Source organism: Haliotis rubra, unplaced genomic scaffold (assembly GCF_003918875.1).
Source record: "Haliotis rubra isolate DU_JTF1 unplaced genomic scaffold, ASM391887v1 Scf361, whole genome shotgun sequence".
Lineage (NCBI taxonomy): Eukaryota > Metazoa > Mollusca > Gastropoda > Lepetellida > Haliotidae > Haliotis > Haliotis rubra.
Window position 1 is genome coordinate 144,142 of NW_025767037.1, and position 22,222 is coordinate 166,363.

Here is a 22,222-nt window from a genome sequence, read left to right on the forward strand (position 1 = left end):
GGGTCTCTGGGAACTCAGTGTCACGGCAGTAAATGCCTCTGGTTGACTGGTGTTGAAAGAGTTAAAGCTGGAAAACATGAGCTCTGTCCACTGGAAAACTTGACCCCTGGTCGCCGAGGGTCATGTACCTTTCAAGTAGTTCCGGAGAAGAAATAGTTCGCTCTTTGACAGGCTGTAGCTCCGTTATGTTTGGGTCTACAGTCAAACCAATTAGTGTTCTGGAATCTATCAGACGAAACGTTTCAAGTGACCAAACGGTGCGTTTTAGCGACTTGAGCCGTCCAGGCGAAATTGTAGGCATTTTGATTGCGCATCTGCTCAAGAACTTTGGAGCATTAGTTTTGGAGATATTTGCATTTGCATTTGAAATTTTTGAATTAATTTTGAATTATCTGCCCTTTGCTATTGGGCCTACAGCCTAGAGATTTTAAAGCGCGATATGTACACCTCGGTGGGCATCTGGGTGATTTTTTCAAGGCATTCTGTCCAGCGGTGCTCTCTGTAGGTCTGGTACAAAATACAGCGGAAGAATAAATAATAACAATAATAAAAACACGAACGATTACAATAGGTCTCCTGCCTTTTGGCAAGGAGCCCTAATAAAAAATCGTTATTTTTGAGTTAATCGGGGTTTTGACCCCGGAACTTGATAGTATGTCAAAAATGCTTTCTAATGGTCAAGGTCACGGGGGTCAAGGTCATTTGACCGGTCCATCACAAGACAAAAACACATTATTTGGCGAGCTAAGACGCCGTTGTTATTGCCTCTAGGGTGAAAGGAATTAGTGTTTCTGCTTTGCCCAGACCCGATGTATCATATGCGCAGGTCAGATTTGGTGACCGCCGTCCGTCCGCAGGTCTGTCCGCCAAATTACTGTATAGCCATTTCCTCCGGAACTATTAAACATACAGAGTTGAGATTTTGCACACAGCATCCCATTCACTGTGCCTAGTGATGCTGTAAAACTCAAGTCATTTGGATTTCAACGTCTGTTCTCATGGCAACCCTGATAAACAAAAACTTCAATCCAAGATGGTGGGCAAACGGCTAAAGATATCGATCTGGGACAACCAGACAAAAATGATCGGCATCTCATGACCAAGTCACATACCAAATATGGAAGCGATTGGGGCAATAGTGGTGGAGTTATAAGCTGTTTTATGCCGTTTTGGACACATAATGCATTTGTGCAACTTTCAATGCCATATGGCCGCTAAACGATCAAATTTTGTATATGCATGTGAGAACACGAAATGTTAAGCATCCTATGTTGATGCATACTGCCAGGTTTTACTGTCTTCCGTGCAGAACTTGAGCAGCTATGCTGTTTATAATGTAGTATCATCAGAATCTGACGAAATCCAATATGGCCGCCAAGCAATACACATTTTGACATGCACCCAAGAACAAAAAATGTTCAACATACCAAGTTACTACGTACTGCTAGATTCTAGCTGCATAGTTTAAATAGTAATGACGCTGCGATTTTTGGAAAATACATTTTAGTACAAAATAAACAACAGAAGCAAACATCTAGATATCTGTAACTAATCAAGATATCGCAACATAGCATATGAGCATTAATATTTGACGTATATAATGTATATCTGCACATTTACAGCGTTCTGCAGTTCATACATTCAGAGTTATGGATTGCGAAAAATGCCTACCCTACAAAATATGCACATTTGCGATAAACATCTTCAATCCAATATGGCCGCCGCATTACATGACTTTTGACATAGGACCAAGAACAGAAAATGTTTATCAACCAAAGGCCACTTCAGAACAAGCGTTTAAAGTGTTGTATGTGCTAAGTTTAGTTTGTCACAAAATGGCAAAGAAGCCCGTGAAAGTTTTTGAAGACAACTTTTGCCCAAAAGTAGCGTCCAATATGGCGGCCATCATATAAACATAGGCACATTTGATGATGCTACTGTGTAGGAACATGCATAGACACAAAGTATGCAAAGTTTGAAAGCCGTAGCTCTTGTAGTTTCAGTGCAGCACATTTTGGGAGGAAAGTAGTCTGCATTTTGCTGAAAAACATCAACAAAACTTCAATCCAACATAAGCGTCCAAAGCGGTGCATTTTAGCGACTTGAGCCGTCCAGAAGCGAGAAATTGTAGAGCATTTTGATTAGCATCTGCTCAAGAACTTTGGCAAACATTGGGCATTAGTTTTGGAGATATTTGCATTTGAAATTTTTGAATTAATTTTGAATTATCTGCCCTTTGCTATTGGGCCTACAGCCTAGAGATTTTAAAGCGCGATATGTACACCTCGGTGGGCATCTGGGTGATTTTTTTCAAGGCATTCTGTCCAGCGGTGCTCTCTGTAGGTCTGGTACAAAATACGGCGGAAGAATAAATAATAATAATAATAAAAACACGAACGATTACAATAGGTCTCCTGCCTTTTGGCAAGGGGCCCTAATAATACTGAAATTAATCACATGAAAAAAAGTTTGTGAAAATACGAAAGAAGCTTAAGAACAGAAAATGTAAGCAGCGGGATGGATTGATCGTGTGCATTTTCATTCATAGCCTCACCTCAATGAAAATACCAAATATGTATAACAATGTTGACATCCGTATGACATCACTATTGTTTCAAAATGGCGTGTTCACTGCATGAGTAACTGTTTCAAATTTTTGTTGTTTCAAGCAACGTATATGCATAAATGTGACATGTAAGTAGTCTGAAAATTTAGTCAGTCTGCTGGTTGTTATTTTCTTTTTGTTTTCATTGTGACCAAGGGAAATAGTCAGAAATTAAGAGAAGTACCGTCACCGTTGTCCGTGAGTTTGCGACAGTCATGACGTCATGCTTTCCGAAACTATAACATGTTGTGATGAATCTAGAAAATCATTGGAATACACATATTTTATTTAACTATCACTTGCTACGATATCTTTCCCATGCATGTTCTAAACGTAAAGAGCAAGTGTATGCAACAAGTAGGCGAACGGATACACAGTGTGAAATCTGAGATTGGCTTTGTTTACATTTCAACAAGTGGTCCTTTCCCAGAGCGGCATCTTATATTCTTGATATATTTCGTTAGATTTCACTAAAACACTTCGTATTGGTGACAGTCCATTTGTCATTTTTCTTTGAACTGTATGAGGAATTCAGGGATTCATGTAAGGAAGATATGGTGTTGAATTATACAGTTGATTTTATGGACGAAACATAACCGACATTCATGTGACGTGATTTTATAAACACACTAATAATTATGGCTGAAAATTGCACTTTGACGTTTGCGTATTTTCCAAAATATTCTCAGCGATTCCCGGTTCATTGACAGTGTTTCAGAACGAGCAGTGATTCGATCATGCAAAAACAAAACTACTGCTGATCACAATGATACGTCTTTTTCTTTTAAATTCAATTTTCCCAGTAAAATTTGACATTTGAATTAAGACATAATATGAATTACGCAAAACGCAGTGAATGGTGTTTTGTAATGTGTCAAAACGATGCATGTAATTTTCAGTAAATTTTATCTACAATGAGTGGAAGATATCATAGAAAATCGAATTTCAAACAGTGTTCAAAACTGCAAATTGCATTATGTGTGTGATGTATTTGGATATGTACAATCGATATCAAAGTGAAGGTGGAAGAGGAGGGACGTATCGTATGATTTATGTAGGAACTTTAGTAACAAACGTAGAATGCCGGCACATTCACCGATGGCAAGCAAGATGTAGTGCATATAAGTTTTAGGTTTTATGAATAAAGATACTGTTGGAAAAAGTCGACTGATTATGTTATACAATTTGGTTACGTGGTAACACTTTTAGTACAATATAATGCAAAAAACTACTGATAATCGAGTTAATGCTTGATTTATAAAGCAAAAACACAAAAAAAGCACAATGCTTGATTTAGCTTTAGTAAAAACTTTTAGTCATGACAAAATAAAAATGTATATAATATTTGGCACAAGTAGAAATGTAAAGGAAGAATAAATAGAAACACAAATATCCGACGATTTCCGAGTGTTACGAATCTTTAATGATAAATTATGAACAGTTTAGCCAGGACTCAGAGAGTAGTCCAGATTATGGAGAAAACCTGTTTATAAAGTGTCCAGATTTGACAGATTCCACTGTAGATTGTTGGCCTGAAACATCAATTGTTCTGGAACAGGGCGCCTTTATCATGATGCCGATTGCCTCCTAAAACAGTTTACTGGTACATCTTATTTTATGGCATATTAACTGGTATGGGAAAAAAATGTTTATGATATGATGTATAACAACTGTCACACAGAATGTTCCATGTTCTTAGGTTCCTAATAAATCCATTTGAATGATATCACTTCCACATGTTGTAGAAAAAATATTCCAGATGCAGTACAACTTTGAAACAGAAAGCCATACCTTCAGCTACATATATAATACACTAATGACCACTTCCAGTTTAACAGAGCTACAGATAACTTTTTGGCTCATTGAGTTATGTACTCACTTGTGTTCATCTCAATTGGGTATCCTAATTTCTTTTTGAGTAACCAAATAAATTGTACTCACCTCACTCAAACTCAATTGAGTAATATGAGAAACAATCAGAAAGACTCCTAAGTTGTCAAGTTCATGTCCTGAAATAGAACCTCTTAGTATACTTCAGTTATTTTATCTATCCACCAGCACGCAAGCTAAGACTTGCCATTTTTGTGTGTATGCATGTAAGATCACATTTATTGAGTATTTACAAAATTCAAAGCGTGCTTATGCGCAACAGACTGAATAGAAATTGAGTTTTCACCAAAATATTTGCGTAATTTACGCAGATACGCAGCTTATCTGTACCTCTGGTTTAATGATGTGCACTGGCAGTCAGAGAAATCACATGCCCAATACAATAACACTGATAAAGTTGTATACATCATTGTTTCATTATGAACGAATCTTATATTAATGACATCCATCCTGTTTTGGGGAAAACAAATCCACTTGAATGGATACCCTCAACCAAATGTCATAGGTTACAATGAAATAGGCCAAAGGCCTTATAACGATCATGAATAAAGATCAGTTGACTAACACAGGAGTTACTTATTCAGACTATGACAATTGACTAAAGAAATTCTTTCTGGTGAAGTAATATGTCATCGAATTTGAGCCACACTTCATAATAAGACTCTTGTGAACTTGATCTTATTAGGTCCCCAACTAAAAGATCATGCATGCTAAGTTTTGTCCCATTTCAATCATAAAATAAGTGGATGCATACACCCTACCTGCATGTGACTTATTTTGAAAAAAAACCCATTTCAACATTTGTCAAAGTTTAAAAATCGGAATCCCATCTTAGATTGACATGATTATCATTATCATTATATGTTTTTCACTAGTACTATTCTCAAACATTGGAACTTCCATTAAGACCATACAGTAATATGCACCAATATGCACATTAAATTATTTGCTGATGATACTTCATTATATGTAATGATAGACAATCCTAACGAAGCTTACGACATGTTAAATAATGATCTTAAGAGAATTTTTATCCCCGTGGCATGTAATGCGGATATAGTCGACGCCTCATCCGTCAGTCTGTCCGTCCGTCCGTCCGTAATCATTTTGTTTCCAGAGCATAACTAAAAAAACTTTCAATATTTTTCAACAAAAATTGTTAGATATATCAAACAGAACCTAAAGTGGTGCCTTTTGCTGTTTGCAGGTTTTTGTCATTTTATTTTTCTTGGTTTCCATGGAAACATTTTGGAGGTGTGGGCATCGTTTCCGGAGCACAACTCGAAAAATGTTCAATGTAAAAAAATATCAAGTTAGACTTTAATTAACTGTCAGAATCAGATGATTTGTTCTTTCAAATTTTTGGTGGCAGGGGGGATTTGTCATCTTTTGATGACTCTTATTTTCACTTGGATATTCTCAAGTGGTTAAAGTGTTGGCTCGTCACGCTGAAGACCCGGGTTGCTGGAATATTGCTAAAAGTGGCATAAAACCGAATCCGCATTTTGGAACATGGGTACAATTCCATTTCCGTTGCGCCCCTGCCATGGCATTCCACACAAATCCTCTATTTCAACTCACTCATTCACAAACAATTCCTTAAAACTTCAACTATTTCAACCTTTCACAGCTGGCGGGGGCAGAATGTTCTTTTTTACTCTACTACTAGTATGTCAAAATCTAAATTATTCTCCTCATATCTCCAAGAGATCAAAGCTAAGCAAAAATCCATGTCTGTTAGTTCTATTCCAACACTTCTGTTGATGGAATGTTATTCTTTGTAAAAAATCCTTTCCAACATAAACTATTTTCTTGCACTTCTTCACACCCTTGTGTGCACACACCACACCACACTAACTGCTGTAAAAACAACTCATCAGCTAAATGGAGGAGGAAAGCTTAACCATTTACCATGGGTAACGATAAAAATCTGACTGTAAATATGGCAAAGTACCTGAAACTGTATACATCCATACGTTATAATGTTTTAGCAAAGATGTTGATATTTACCCAGTGGAAATATCAACTACGTTCATGCAGATGTGATTATATGTATGATGCGGGGAAAGATGCTTGTGAAGAGTGCACCATTTGTATAAACATAAACAGATGTCACTTAAATTAGTGCACAATTTTTACCATCTGATTATAGCTGCAAAACACTAGTGAATATCTTGTGTTAAATAAACTGAAAATATGAAGATCCTTACATTTATTTGGTCTCGAATCTATTGAAATGCTTTCATGTCATATGTTTTGATCACCTGGAATAAGCAAACTTCTTAGTGTAAAAAGAGTTGGAGAATACCAAAGTTCAATATTCAAACATGATATACTGACTAGGGCTGTAACAATGCATCGAACTATCGATGCATTGCAATTGTTGAGTCACCGATAGCAATTAATCGATGCTAGAAACTACTTTAGAAATGAAAAACTATCGATGCATCGATAGTTTGTGTGACTATAGATAGTTTAGTAATTGACTTCCTTTGATAAATGCACAGCACAAAAATAAGGAAGCACCAGATTCGTTCTCTTTCATTTAGAGTGCAGACTTACAGCTTCATTGAGTTTATGTTTTAACTATTTACTTGATCTGGGTTTCAAGTTTCTTGTCAGTTATTAAATAATAAAATAGACTGAAACTACTTTAACTTGTGTTCAATTCATATGAACTATACATTCATTTGGGAAATGACTTCAAATGAGAAAATTCAAGGAGAAAAAAACTACTCCAATAGTATTGCAGTAGTTGGTCACTATAGACTATTGCTGTTGCAATAGTATGTTTCAATAGACTATCGTTATCGCAATAGTTGTTTTCTCCTCAATAGTCACCCCTAATGCCAACAAATCAGAGTAGCTCACTGAAATGTCAACAACCACAAAACCAAAGTTGGGCCAGCAGTGTTTTAATATTTTTTGCATAATTGTGTAGGACCAAAATATTGACAAGTTTGAAATAAGCAACTAACTTTTTCCACAATATTTCTAAATCTGTTAGAATCAATGTCTTGCTGCAGAACATACTTGCATTACACAGCAGTTGTCGTCCATTCTGCTGTGTAAGTTACAGCAGATTGCCACCCCTCAATAGTGCCATGTCTGAGATTGCAGAAGGAAATCTGCCACCACAGTTCCAACATGTAATCCTTGCCAGGCTGAACTTCCTCATCTGTTGGAAAGGTGGATGATAATGATTTCCAAAATCCAGATACTTCCTATGAAGCTCATTTGCAGTTGCCATTAGATAATGTGTGCTCACCTGCATGAAGTCTGGGACGTGTACAGTGCCACCGCTATTTTGATGCCTTCAAATGAAGCTCCAGTTGTCTGGACCATATCTCTAAAACTGTTTGTTCTTTGCACACAATAAAACTAGCTTGTCAAGTGGTATCTTTTGATATTTAAGGGAGTTTTAGAATTTTATATGTTTTTCATTTTCTTGTTGATAAGTTTAACTCTGACTCAGTTCAAAGGTATGTTTTCCCGTAGCATCTCTCAAAAACTACAACAGGATCGGGTGGTGAGTCTTGCTGACTTGGTTTGCATAGATTAATGCTCATGTTGTTGATCACTGGATTGTCTGGTCCAGACTCGATTATTTACAGACCCCCACCATATAGCTGGAATATTGCTTTGTGCTGTGTTAAACAGAAACACTAATAAAATAAAGCTACAGGGTTTCTTTCATACACACACAGTGACGAAAGTGTAAACTGGTGTTTTTACTTCTTGACAGAAGTCCACTTATTTGTTACACCTTTGTTTTTTTCATATGGTATCATAATTTTGTGTCACATTATTATTTGTATTTTTATTCATCTAAATGCATATTCTACCAATTGTGTGACATCTACTGATTCATATTTGCAAACACGGACCTCAGTTGCAAATGGGAACTACAGAATCTCAGCTCCATGGTATTCCATGGTATCAGTTGGACAGATACATTTAATAGGTGTAAGTTTAGTTTTATGCCACACTCAGCAATATTCCAGCTATATGGCGACGGTCTGTAAATCAAGTCAGTACAATCAGTGTCCAGACCAGAAAATCCGATGATCAACAACATGAGCCATCGATCCCTGTCTGCTATGAATTGGGAACCGCGTAGCTATGACTTATGGGTAATTCCGGTCAAGTGGCGTGTATACAAGTCATGACAGATAAAGCCTGACTATGGAGGTGAATTAACACCCGTTAGTCGCCTCTTACGACAAGCATGGGTTACTGAAGGCCAATATTCTAACCAGGAACATTTGATAGGAATACTCTCATCGGGTTGAACAGTTCATTCTTGTAGCATAAGATGATTTGTTCTTTTGAAGTTGTAGGGGTCCTGAGGATTGTCTTCTAATGACTCTTGTTTGTGATATCCATCGCATGGGGGATAATACTGAATTTACATTCTCAATTTATTGATCATAAATTGCTGTTCCTTTGTTTATCTTGCAAATATTATCCTAATTTTCCTTTGAGTAGCCAGACAAATTGTACTCACCTCACTCAAACTCAATTGGGTATTTGCCATTTTCCATTAACCGTAAATATGTAATAAAGTTTAAATGTTAGTGTTTGTTATTTGTATTTGATCTGTAATATGAGAAACAATCAGAAAGACTCTTAAGTTGCCAAGATCATTTCCTGAAATAGAACCTCTGAATATACCTGTTATTTTATCTATCCACCGCTACGCAAGCTAAGATTTTACATTTTTGTGTGTACACATGTAAGATCACATTTATTGGGTATTTGCAAAAAGTCATGTGTACTTGTACGCAATGAATGTAATAGGAATTGAGTTTTCACAGAAATATTTGCATAATTTACGCACTTACTCAGCTTATCTGTACCTCTGATATAGTATGGGAAATTCCCTGTATAACCATTGACATCACTGGGAAATGTACAGCATATTTTACCTCTGTCAGTGTCACAAAAGAGGTTCACTCTCTTCCATAGTTTGGCATGCCTTGTGATTTGTATGTAGATTTTAAAGTGTTTGTCAAATTTTGTGCAGATGTGTTTTACTCAGGAGTGGTTGTTTGCACAATTGATCAAGAAATCTTGCCAAACTGCACAATAGGTATCTGCCATTTGCATCATATTTGCTCAGTCTTGGTGTTTTGCAAAATGGATTTGCTCGTATTTAGTCATTTTTTTAGTTTATGGTTTTGATTTTAAAAGGTCATAATAGGGTTCCTTGAATTGAACCCTGCACTACATCATAAAACTTGGTGTTTTGTATGCTGTTTAGGGTAAAGTTGATAAGGTAGGGTAATGATACAAAAATTTTTGCCGGGTTTGATGATAATTACAGAATTTACAGTATTGATCCTGATATAAACTTTGGTTGATTGGGTGGTTGACATTCTAAACTGCACTCGACGTATTGAGACAAACTATTGGGCCCAAATGCAACATTTCTGAATGTGGAAAAGTCACGTTGGATTCGCATCTCTATGATTGGTATATGTCTTATGTATATTTTCAGATGGTAACCAAGATAACAAGTTTGCAGTTCAACCTCAGCATGGCACCCTGTTTGTGGCAGGTGGCCTTGATTGGGAAACTCATCCAAGCTACAACCTTACAGTGTGTGCAACAGACGGGGTGTACAGCTCATGTGTGCCAGTATGTACTTTTTTTTGTCTATTTGAAAGCCAATTAAATTAAATGGATGTCTGGTGACAGGGCTTGCCACTCCAGTGGGACAGTGGTCTCATGTCCTGAATGTGCTCTCTCTGCAGTTTTCCGGCTTAGTGAGACTTGAATCCTGAAATCTCAACAGATTAAAAACAAGGATTGGGTTTGGTTTGGGCGTTAAACAACAACCAAATCCTTGTTTTGAACCAATATCTGCTATACCATGGTATTCTCTACTGATTCTTCGAGTTCAAAATGTGACAATTTTCTCACCCAGGCACATTGTAATATTTGTTTGATTTACCCATTAGTGATTCAAAATGTGACAAGCGTTTTTCTCACCCAGGCACATTGTAATATTTGTTTGATTTACCCACTAGTGATTCTCATTATACATATGTAATTTCTGTTGCAGGTCCACATCAGTATAATTAACAACAATGAATACGAACCAGAGTTCTCTGAAGAATTTTATAATGCTGAAATATCTGAGAATGTAGCAGTGAATACTAATGTGCTACAAGTGTTTGCAACTGATAGGGATAAAGACAAGCGTCTTTTCTACACCTTGTCTTCAGCAGGAAGTACTGTGAGCATGCAGAAATTCAAAATTCATCCAGAAAGTGGTAAGCATGCATGACTATCAGCCTAGAGTAGAAGTGTCTGTTTATGGCTACCAATTATTTTCTGTATACTGCCCTTTTCATCTATTGTCATGACAGGCTTCTGTTTCTGTTCAACCATTACAATGATTTTGACATGTCAATCTGTTTCTTAATAATGATAATAATAATTTATTGAGCATCTTGTGGAAGATCAGGCCTACACCTATCTTGGAATCCAAGTTCGAGACAAGCTTCAGAATGTCCAGATTCAAGACAAACTTCGGGCTGAGTATAAATCTTGCTCAAAGAAAATCTGGAGCTTTGAGCTAAACAAGGTCAAGCCACAAACACTTTTGGTGTGCCTGTCTTTTCCTATTCCTTTGGAGTAGTTGATTGGACAAAACAAGATATCCAGAGTCTTCACCGCCTGACCAGAAGGATCATGTCTGATAACAGAGCCCACCACCCTCGTTCCTCTCTTAATCGTGTATATATGCCAATCAATTCTGGAGGCCGGGCTTTGATTAATGTGGAGGCTCTTTATGATAGGATTTTGTTGTGTACTTTTGCACATATTAATTTGTCAGATGATCCTCTGATAATGCATGTCAAAACTCATTATGAAAGCAAGGAATTCCACAGCTATTTTAAGCATGCCAAGGTTGTTGGACACAATCTGAAATTTGAGGTTGATGGCGATGTACTGCTGAATGGAACAGCGATGTGAGTAAACCAGGTGCAGTCATTCACCAAGTCTGCCCAGAATCTGTCATTTGTGGAGAAGCTTAAGCTTTCTGAGAAACCACTGCATCATGTATATATGCAGTGTGTGGAACAGAATAGCAATCCCACCTACTCTTTTGCCTGGATGAAGTTGGCTGGTCTTAAATGTGAAACTGAGGGCTTCCTTTTTGCTGCCCAGGACAGTCACTTCCCACTTGCAATCGCCAAAATGTGATTCTTAAAGAAAATATTAATATGAAATGCTGACTTTGCAATGAATTTACAGAGACTGTCAAACACCTTGTGAGTGGATGCCCTTCTTTTGCCCTTCTTTGGCACAAAGAGCATATCTTAAACGACATGATGGCATGGCTTGTTGCTTTTACTACTGTCCCCACCATGCCTGTGGCTTTGACTCTGGGGTCCATCCATGGACTGACCCTGAACATATCCAGGGCATCAAGGAAAATTATGCTTTCAATCTTCTGAGGAATAGGCCCATATACAGCCTTAGAATTCCAGCCAACAAACCTGATCTTGTTCTTTTTGATGAAGCTAATGAATTTATTTATGTCATTGATTTTTCTGTCCCTTTTGACAGCAGTGTGATTGGCAAGATTCAGGAAAAGCATGCTAAGTATGTGGACCTCGCCTTTGAAATGTCTCACTTCCATCCCAAGTACACTGTCGTCAGGCTCCCCATTGTTCTCGGTGCCCTTGGTTTGGTACCACCTGATCTCTTGGCGCAGATCAGGAGAGTGCCGGGTTCTCCACTGTCAGCACAGCCCTTCTTACACTCTGGGTAATGCAGAAGGCTGCAGTGTTGGGGAGTCTACATATTCTCCGGAAAGTTCTTGGTGGGTTCGACTAGGCAGCGTTTCCTGGGAGAAGTCCCATTCGCTGTCTGGGCTGCGTGTAGAAGGGGCGAGGGCCCTGAGCTGATGATGAGCCTTACCAGCCTGATTATGCCAGGATCACCCGAACCCTCTCTGCTGCATTTTCATCTTAATCTGTAAAATAATAATAATACATTTTTTCTGGAGTGCTAGACTCTATGCACTAGTGCATGCTCAAAGCACAACAAATTTGTGACAAGGAATATGCTTTCCTGAACAGAAATGTTTTGAGGTTGAACTTGAAAGAGTCTAAGCCAGTGGCAGTCCTGAGGACGATCATTCCATAGTCGAGGGCCACCTGTGCTGAAGGGTATATTGTAGCCATAGGTTTTAAGTTTTTATGGTGAAGTTACCAGCTGCTGTGAGTCCTGTGTCCATAGAACCATGTTTGGTTTGTAGGGCTGTATCAGGTTGCATAGATATGTTGGTACCTGTCCATAGAAACACTGGTAGGTTAGAGACAAGACTTTGAAATGTGTCCTGTTTTTTGTCAGCAGCCAATATAGCTCCATCAAAACTGGTATAATGTGGGATGTCCTTGATGCTTTTGATACAATACGTGCTGCCATATTTTGTATCCTCTGAAGCCTTTTGAAAAGAAGCACTGCTGACTTCCCTGATTTAAAACCGAACTGTTTGGCGCCCAAGAACACAAGGCACGAAGGGGCATTTTTCCTGGGAATCGCTTGGAATCGTCCCGTTGAGGGACAGGGTGTGTCATGAACAAAATAAGACATTTTCAACAACATAATTGCTTTATTTCAGGAACCAGTATGCTTGTATTTGTAACAAGTAGCCATACAATTATTTGATTTTTCTCAAGCGAATTATTGATCTCCCCTACTGTATGACAATCGACTCGTCCAAATTCAAGCCGTGAACTCGCTACGTTTAGTCGCCGCTAACTTTATTCACGGAAATAATTGTTGATAACCACCCTACTATTCCCAATTTGGAAAAGACCTGACATGCCTCGTTTTATGTGGGATACACGGACAGTGGAAGTGGAAGGACTGGGCATTACATCCGGGACGGAAGCGGTCAGGTTAGGACGTGTGGGCCGACGTGTGTTGTCGACGTCAACACACGTAGATCTGGACCCAGTTTGAATATAATGCCGCTTTTGAGCTGCTGACGGATTTTCCAGCTTCGTAGTTTCTTCACTGGGATTAGGGTGAAGAAATTCTTCTTCAAAGCATTCGCTTTTTACTTCAAAAACACCAAAGATGCTGCCGAGATAGAAATTGCAGATGTCCGACATGTTTGTTTACAAACAATAGGGTCAACGAGTTTGTTGTATTCATACGTGGTGAATCGGTCACTTTAATTAGCGGTCTTAAACTGCCATTTAAGAACGGTTTTGATGAGCTCTCAGCCAATCAGAATTGAGTGTCACACAATGTCGTGCTAGAATGAGCTGTAATTGCTCTGTCATCCAGGACTTGATTTGGGTAGAGCAGTTGTTGGTTTTCAGCAATGCTTCAGATATGTCTGTGGGTTCAAATCCATCAATGAGCTAGGTATCATCCACATATTGCTGATGGTTGTGCTGCCTTGGGCCAAGAACAGCCTTGGGGGACTTCACATCCAGAGGTGCCTATCCTTATGATTTCTCCATAATTATAATTACAATAGTGGACAGGGATCTTACAATTCCTTATCAAAATTCAAATTCAGATACATATTAGTTATAAACCTAATGGCACATGAAATATTACTTAACAAAGTTAATGGTCCTTCTGGTGTGTAGTTTTATATCTGGAGCTATCTGGTTGTCAATATTACTCACCAAACAACATTTTTTTTCACCAAGAATCAACATTACAACAATTCATGATGTTTTTCGTGTTAGTAAACTTCCTGTAACCATATGGCTATACAGTGAATCTTGAGGTTTCGAAGCGAAGGATTTCATTGGTTGATATATTGAGCTATCCTTCTACGAAGTATTACGAGTGGTAACTGTTGCTTTCATTAGTCAAAAAGTAGGTCGGCAAAGATCAGATAATTCCGCTATGCAAATGGACTAGGTCACCCCAGTGTTTTTCTCTGATTGGTGGATATTTTTGTCATTCTGGGCGGTGGGGTAGCCTAGTGGTTAAAGCGTTGGCTCGTCATGCCGAAGACCCAGGTTCGAATCCCCACATGGGTACAATGTGTGAAGCCCATTTCCGGTGTCCCCCGCCGTGATGTTGCTGGAATATTGCTAAAAGCGGCGTAAAACCAAACTCAGTCAGTCAGTCAGTTTTTGTCATTCTGATTTCATTGACTACTGTACGCCGATACAATCTTCAAGATTAGCATGACGAAACATGACCAAAAAGTGACTGATACATTAAATTAAGATGTTTAAATTTTAACATTTTGATTTTCATCATCAAAAATCCTGTAATTTATTCCCATTCCGTGATTCGTGGAATCTCTTCACTGTGCCAATCACAGATACTAAATCATCACAGGGAGGTTCGGGAAGGATTTCATGATGCTTTTTCATAGAAATTAAAAGGTTGGTAGACTACTTTTTGTTATTTGTATGTTTAATATGTTAAAAAAAAATTCCATTCATACAATGTGAAAAAACCCATTATAGTCTATTACTGACAGGTCTGCTGAACTACTGAAAAAACTAGTATTTTCCATCACTTATTACTGATAGAGCTTTTCAAGGATAAGCACCTCTCACGTATCTGAAGATTGTGGGTTCAGCTTTCTCATGACCTAGGATGACAGTCTGTTGTCTCTGGTCGAGAAATGACCATAGCATATGATCCACAAATGCGGATGACAGATCCAAGAGAGTAAGTGTAGCCATATTCCCTCTGTCGACTTGACACATAAGTTTATCAACAACACATAGTAGAGCAGTCTCCGTGCTGTGATGTTCCCTGTAAGCAGACTGAAACTCGTCCAACAAACCATGTGCAGCCAAATGCTCCAGAAGTCTTATATTGATAGCTTTTTCTACAATCTGAGAGAAAGCGTGAAGTCCCGGAGAACAGGCCTGTAGTTTTTGAGAACTGTGTGTCAACATTTTTTAGGTCTGGAAACATTTTCTTCTAAAGATGCCTAAATTTTTTCAACTGCTTGTTTGAGAGCAGTCTGGGAACACACCAGCAGAAAGGGTGAAGTTGGACGATCTGTGTTATTACTTGTAGTAGAGAGACAAGTATTCCAGCATCAGGAATTCCCTGTGCAGCTTGTTAGCATCTTGACGATGACAAGGTTACTTTCAAAAACAAAGCTGTATCCAGAAGAGCCAAGGATAGAGTATAAGCATAAGTTAGATGAATACACAATGAAGTTGGTCCTTCAGCTAATGAAAAATCAAAGTATTCCCTGAAGAAGGTTCAATGCTTGACAAGATTTCGAATCCAAGCAGAGAAATGTTGTTTTTGTGTCTCCTTCTGATTGCTATCTCAACAGGAGCCGTTCCGCTGATGCATCAACTGATTCTCCAACCCCAATACTGACTGTTACTGAACCCTCATGGTTCACTGACCCATTGTATTGGCTTCTGTAATTATCAGGGTTCGGTGATCTCTTCGCTTTTGACATTCTCTGGTACAGTTATTTAAGGGTTCTTCTTCTGTACACATCCTCCGCCCTGGATTCCTCCTGCTTCGGCTGTCCTGCTACAGCAGATGTATTTTTGTTTGCTCCCCTGACAAGCCCATCAACTTTGCCTTCCATCTCACTCCTACGCTCACACCTGGCCCACAAGGTTGTCGATCACACAACAGTTGTCGATCACACAACAGTTGGTAATCCCTCGTTTCAAGTTTGGTGATACCCCTTCAGCTGATCCTTACGGTTTCAAGGGATAACCGTATGCAAGACTCCTATCTGCTGTTGGATTGCCAAGTTATTGTTTGAGTCATGTCTATTGGTTTGAAGAAACTCAGCATTCTGATCCACCTTCTATACTTCACCGACCACGTGGTCCCTTTGTGAGTTCCTCGCCCTCTCCTCATCAATGCTGCTTGGATTTAAGTTTGTATCCTTCAGACAATGTCTTCACTCCAGAGTTCAGTATTGAGAGCATTGATACCTCAATTGATGGCCGATAGACTCAAGCTTCCAAAAGTCTTATCCCAGGATTTAGCCACCAGGATTTAGTTTTTTATGAAAGATTGAGATACATCCACTATTACATTGCTGCCTCGAGCAGTCACCGGTCTGATGTCACTTCATCTCTGGGTGTGGGATTTCATGCCCTTAAGTGCCTTCTTCCTTGGTCAAGAGAATATCACTGTCTATCAACATAATTCTCTCGGCCACAGAAGTGATTGCCGTGACAGGCACACAGGATCTATTTAGATGGAAATGTAGATTTATCAAACAGAACCTAAAGTGATCCCTTTTGCTTTTTACCGATTTTTGGTATTTTTATTTTTCTGGATTTCCATGGAAACAATTTGGACTTAGTCTCAAAAGGTGTGGATTTCATTTTTGGAATCAAAAACGCTAAATATCTATCAACAAACTTGACAAATATATCAAACAGATCCTCAAATGGTGTCTTTTGGTTTTGCAGATTTTGGGGATTTTTTCCACGGACACAATTTTGACTTGGTTTAAAAAGGAAGGGTGGATTTTGTTACCGAGCACAACTTGAAAACCATCAGAGATTTCTCACCCAGACCTGGTAGATGTATTAAGCAAGGGCTGAAGTGGTGCCTTTTGCTATTTAGGAATTTTTCAAAATTTAAGTTGTTTCCATGGTGTTTTATAGTTGTGTTTGTTAGGACCATATCTCGAAAGAGTAATAGGTACTTTCCCATGAAGCTGTGAACAAACGGTAACCAGGTTATCATCTGCTGCCTTTTGCTATTAGGGACTTTTAAAAATTTTTTTTTTTACCTGTGGCTTTGGCATTGGTGTGTACGTAACACAGAAGTAGAAAGTTACCAATCCCAATTCCATGTTATTGTTTTGATAGCTCAATAACTACTCTTGTATACAGATGGGCAGATTAGACTGAAATTCTCTGTTTGTATACTTGACTGAGTTATATGCTTAATATTTCGAAAAAATATATTTCTAATGCAATTCATTGCAGGAATAATACAAGTAGCAGAATCTTTGGACCGAGAAGCTCTCTCACATCACACACTTACTATCATGGTGGGAGATGAAGGAACTCCATCCAAGAAGAGTTTTGCCAGGGTTAATGTAACAGTTCTTGACCACAATGATCATGCGCCTCAGTTCCTGTCTGAATCATTCGTGGGTCGAGTGTTTGAGACTGCAGCCATTGGAACATCGGTGCTACAGGTCATAGCTGTTGACAATGACAAAGGGGAAAATGCAGAGATATGCTTTTCAATCATTTCAGGTAATCAAATTTGAGTTACTCAAAATATCAAAATATCTCCCCTGACATTTGACTCGGCAGCTCAAGCTGAAAAGTCACATTCCTGAATTTGACAAGCTATATATAAAATTATATGCTATTGACCTATTGTTGATGTAATGTCATATGTTGATGGTCGACTGTGACAAGTCTGTAAATAACTGATGATTTGTTTTGATGAACATTACTACAGTCCGTTTGAGTCAGAAACGGACCGATGAATTGCAAATTTTATCATCGTACAAAATTGCCACATAAATATAAATAGTACACATGTTTATCATTTCCTAATACCCAACAGCTTTCTTATATTTGAAAATTTTCCGGACTCCACCAAAAAAGTTGTTTAAGAAACTATCATCATTGAAAACGCAAAAGTTGTTATCTGTTACTATTTATATTTATGTGGCAATTTTGTACAATGATAAAATGTGCAATTCATCGGTCCGTTTCTGACTCAAACGGACTGTATGTCTGGCAACTTTCAAGCTATTCCTAATTTTCATGCAATTCCTGTAAGCAATATTATTTGAGATAAACAAAAGATCATATATGAGCACCTGATTACAAAACAATCATTGTATGCTTTTCACATTTAAGAATCATGTGAGAATATCATATTCCTTGGAAGTATGCAAGCACCCAGATTGTGTGCTCCACATGAATATGCTCATGCAAATTGAAAATTACATCCTTAACTTTGATATGTCTACATAAATGTTTTGAAACATGCATTAATTAAATTCAGAATTGATTATTTTTACTGAGCTTAATATTGACAATGGTCACTTTTTTCTGCTGGTAAGTATGACATGTATTCTGTATTTTATGACTCTGATACTAAACATACTGTTTTACTGCCCTTTGTAGACAGACTTTTACTATTATTCAAATTGTTCTCATGTCTATATGGCTGCAATATTGCCGATGCTATGTCAAATTTTAACTCACTTCATGTATTGTGTATTTTATGATCTTGAAAAGTAAAATATTTTGATGGTTTGGACTTCTGCTTCTGATTTTCAAAGTAATTCCATGTGTTTTTCCACTATAGTATATTCAGTTGAAGTGGCCTGCACTTGTTTCTGCATTTATTGTGAATTGGTTTATTTTCTTTCGCAGGAAACATTGGAGGATCATTTGTCATTGATGAGAAACTTGGCATTCTGATCACTTCCAAGGAACTTGATCGCATGAAACAGTCCAAATATGAACTTGTTGTCACAGCAACAGATAGGGGTGCTCCATCATTAAGTTCAACTGCTAGGATCTCAATTGCGGTTACTGTGTCAAATAACTCCCCTCCCAGATTCAAAAATGTTGAGTATGTTGTTGAACTCAAGGAGAACTCGGCTGCTGGTCATATTGTTCTAGTTGTACAAGCTGAGAGTCAGTCCTCTGTAGTTTATGAAATAACAAGTGGTAATCACTTCGATATGTTGATGATCAATCCAAATTCTGGTGTTATTTCAACAAAGGAGGTTCTTGACTATGAACAACACCACATGTTTAATTTAACAGTCACAGCCACAAATATTGTTGGAGCTACATCAACGGCAACAGTTGTTATACACGTTACAGATGAAAATGACAATAAGCCTGAGTTCTTTCAAAAAACATATTATGGAAATGTAAGTGAGATGGCAAATATTAATAGTATGGTATTTACCAAAGAAGGATCTCCTCTTGTTGTCCAAGCTCGTGACAAAGATTCTGGAACAAATTCTCGACTAAAATATCAAATAACAGATGTAAGAATCAGAGCCTTCTTCGACATTGATTCCAGCACTGGTGCTATCAAGACCAGATCTTCTCTGGATCATGAAACAAAGAGCATGTATAACTTCACAGTCCAAGTTTCTGATTTAGGCCAACCAAGCCTTGTTGCTGACATTGCAGCACAAGTTATCATCTATGTGTCAGATGTCAATGATTCACCACCCAGATTTACTAATCATACCTTCACGTCAACAGTTCTCCTGCCAACATACAAGGATGTCGTTGTCATTCATATAACAGCATTTGATCCTGATACAACTGTCAATGCTCCACTTTCATACAGCATCGTGGATGGCAATCATGGGAATCATTTTAATATCAATTCAGAAACTGGTGAATTGTTTGTTGAAAATGAAACGAACATGGATAAGAAATATAATATAACAGTTCAAGTTAGTGATACCAAATATGACACCACAGCATCTGTCATTATAGCTGTGCAGAAAACAGTTGATACAGGTCTACATTTCACCAAAAATGTGTACAAAGCTACAATACAAGAACAAGAAGAAGCCTCTCAAGTACTGATAGCTGTGATGGCTGTTGGGCATAGATTAAACGAACCATTGGAATTTACTCTGTTAAACAATAGAGCAATGTTTTCAATCAAGATGACGTCAGGTGTTATTGAGACACTGGGATACCCGTTTGATAGGGAGCATGTTGGAAACTACACGCCCTTGTTATTGAAGTGAAAGACACCAGGGGACGATTAGCGCATTGTCTTGTTATCATAACTGTGACTGATATCAATGATAATGCACCAGTGTTTGTAGGCATGCCCTACAATTCTGTTGTGTCTTTTGATGCCTCTGATGACACAGTAGTGAAAAGGGTAAGCAATGCATCTGCCATATAATAATGAAGTTTTGATATAACATGGAGTATGAATATTTGTACAGAAAAATGCCTCTTCTTTATGCAGCTTTTAGTTGTGGCTTGAATTTGGCCATTACTGCTGCTGCTGCTGCTGCTGCAGGCATCTGAAGGATATCATCGTGTACTATGGCCCAGTGTAAAACATTTTTGAGACATTGACCAGTCATGTCAAAGGTCAAGACCATCCTCAAGTTCAGAGTACAACAGGAATGGATATTTCACATGGGGATGCCTTGCGTTGTTAACTGTCAGTGTGCTCAAATGTCCAAAACTCCTCACAGTAAAATGACTTGAGTGAAGCACGTGCCCTGTTCTTGAATTCATTGATGCATTTTTACAGTTCTTGGTTATGTAATCTATTTAATGAAGAAAAATGCAATATGTCTTGTATGGACAGGTATAGATGTATCAATATTGTGAATATCCAAGTTAATTTAATGTTCTGGGTTTTTTTTTGGTGCAAAATGATATATTTTGACCTTGATTTCACCTTTGCAGTGGGACAGTACTCTAGAATTTTCAGAAAGTACAGAACAAAATTACTGTATATATGTAGGACTCAGATCTGTGGCGGGTCTCTAATCTATGGCGGGTTTCCGAATCCGTGGCAGGTTTGATTGTTCGATTGTTACATGACATCATCGCGTAATTATATCATTACACGATGACGTCATAATCGCTAACCTTTCCCCCGGCGTTATTCGACACTAGCCATTCTTGGCGATAGTAATCTCAGGAAAATCTTCAAAGCTTAGAAAATTGAAACCGTAGAAAATGATGGTTTTGTAATTGCGGACGGAGCTACCTACAAAAGAAGAAGAAACCTGTAGCAAAAGATCCCAATGCAGAAACATTTTGGAAAGACATGGAATGAAATGAAATGTAGACGATCTTATCAGAGCTTCGAAAATCTAGACCCAGGGGTATCAGTAAGTTAGAAACACACCCTAAATGAAATGCCATAAACCCCTTTTCTACAAAGGTGAAATGTTCTAATGACGATGTGCAGGAAATGCGCCACAGATTAGGGTAGGTACGTTCATAGCAACTAGCCATGGATTTGAAAATCTGCCATGGATTTTGAAATCCGCCACGGATTTGAGGCCTGCCGTGGATCCGAGTCCTACATATATAACATCTCCAAGTTTAGTATATGTGTTTAATTGTGAATCCTGCTGACATCAATAATGTGCCATCTTGTTATTACTGTCAACATCAGTGTCTGTTCTTGGTGCTCTTGATAACAATACCGTCTTCAATTCAGGTACAAGCCTTTGACCTTGATGAAGGCAGTAATGGCCAGGTAAGATACAGCATCACTGATGGAGGCCAAGGAAAGTTCAGCATCAACCACATCACTGGTGACATCACAGTTGAGAGACTATCCCCAACAGATGAAAACAAGATTTTTGAACTGAAAATAGAAGCTCAGGATATGGGTAAGAAGCATTGTATTTTATGGAGCTTAGATCACAATCATCAACCATATGCTTTTGTGGCTCACTTGACCCAATCTGTCAAGGCCCGTATTTTCTTTCCGAAAAACATTTAATTTATTTCAGGATTTGAATGAATGCTCATGAACCCACAGCTGTCTCGTTGAGAATTGACATATTTTGAATGCCTGTTTGTTGATAGGTTAAAGGTGCTGTTCCCACTTCCACTGACTTGTAAACTACCATTTCTACAGATGTATATAGAGGCAGTGAACGCCTCAGAGGTCACACAACAAATATATACATTCCGGTATTGCACACAGTTGTCTTACACAATACTTACACAGTTGTCTGGGACTGAAGTTACTGAGTGAAATGCTAAAATATTTAGTGAAAATGAAGTT

The 22,222-nt window shown here is 38.2% G+C and overlaps 1 protein-coding gene across 1 annotated transcript in view; it reads left to right on the forward strand.

The window, feature by feature from the left end:
• LOC124285512 (protocadherin Fat 1-like) overlaps positions 1 to 22,222 on the forward strand; it is a 196,513-nt gene that overhangs the window by 73,307 nt on the left and 100,984 nt on the right. The window contains 6 exon segments of the mRNA XM_046721752.1: positions 9,996 to 10,135; positions 10,563 to 10,773; positions 17,431 to 17,706; positions 18,847 to 20,180; positions 20,183 to 20,338; positions 21,647 to 21,821. Of these exon segments, the coding sequence (XP_046577708.1) occupies positions 9,996 to 10,135; positions 10,563 to 10,773; positions 17,431 to 17,706; positions 18,847 to 20,180; positions 20,183 to 20,338; positions 21,647 to 21,821 (2,292 nt within the window).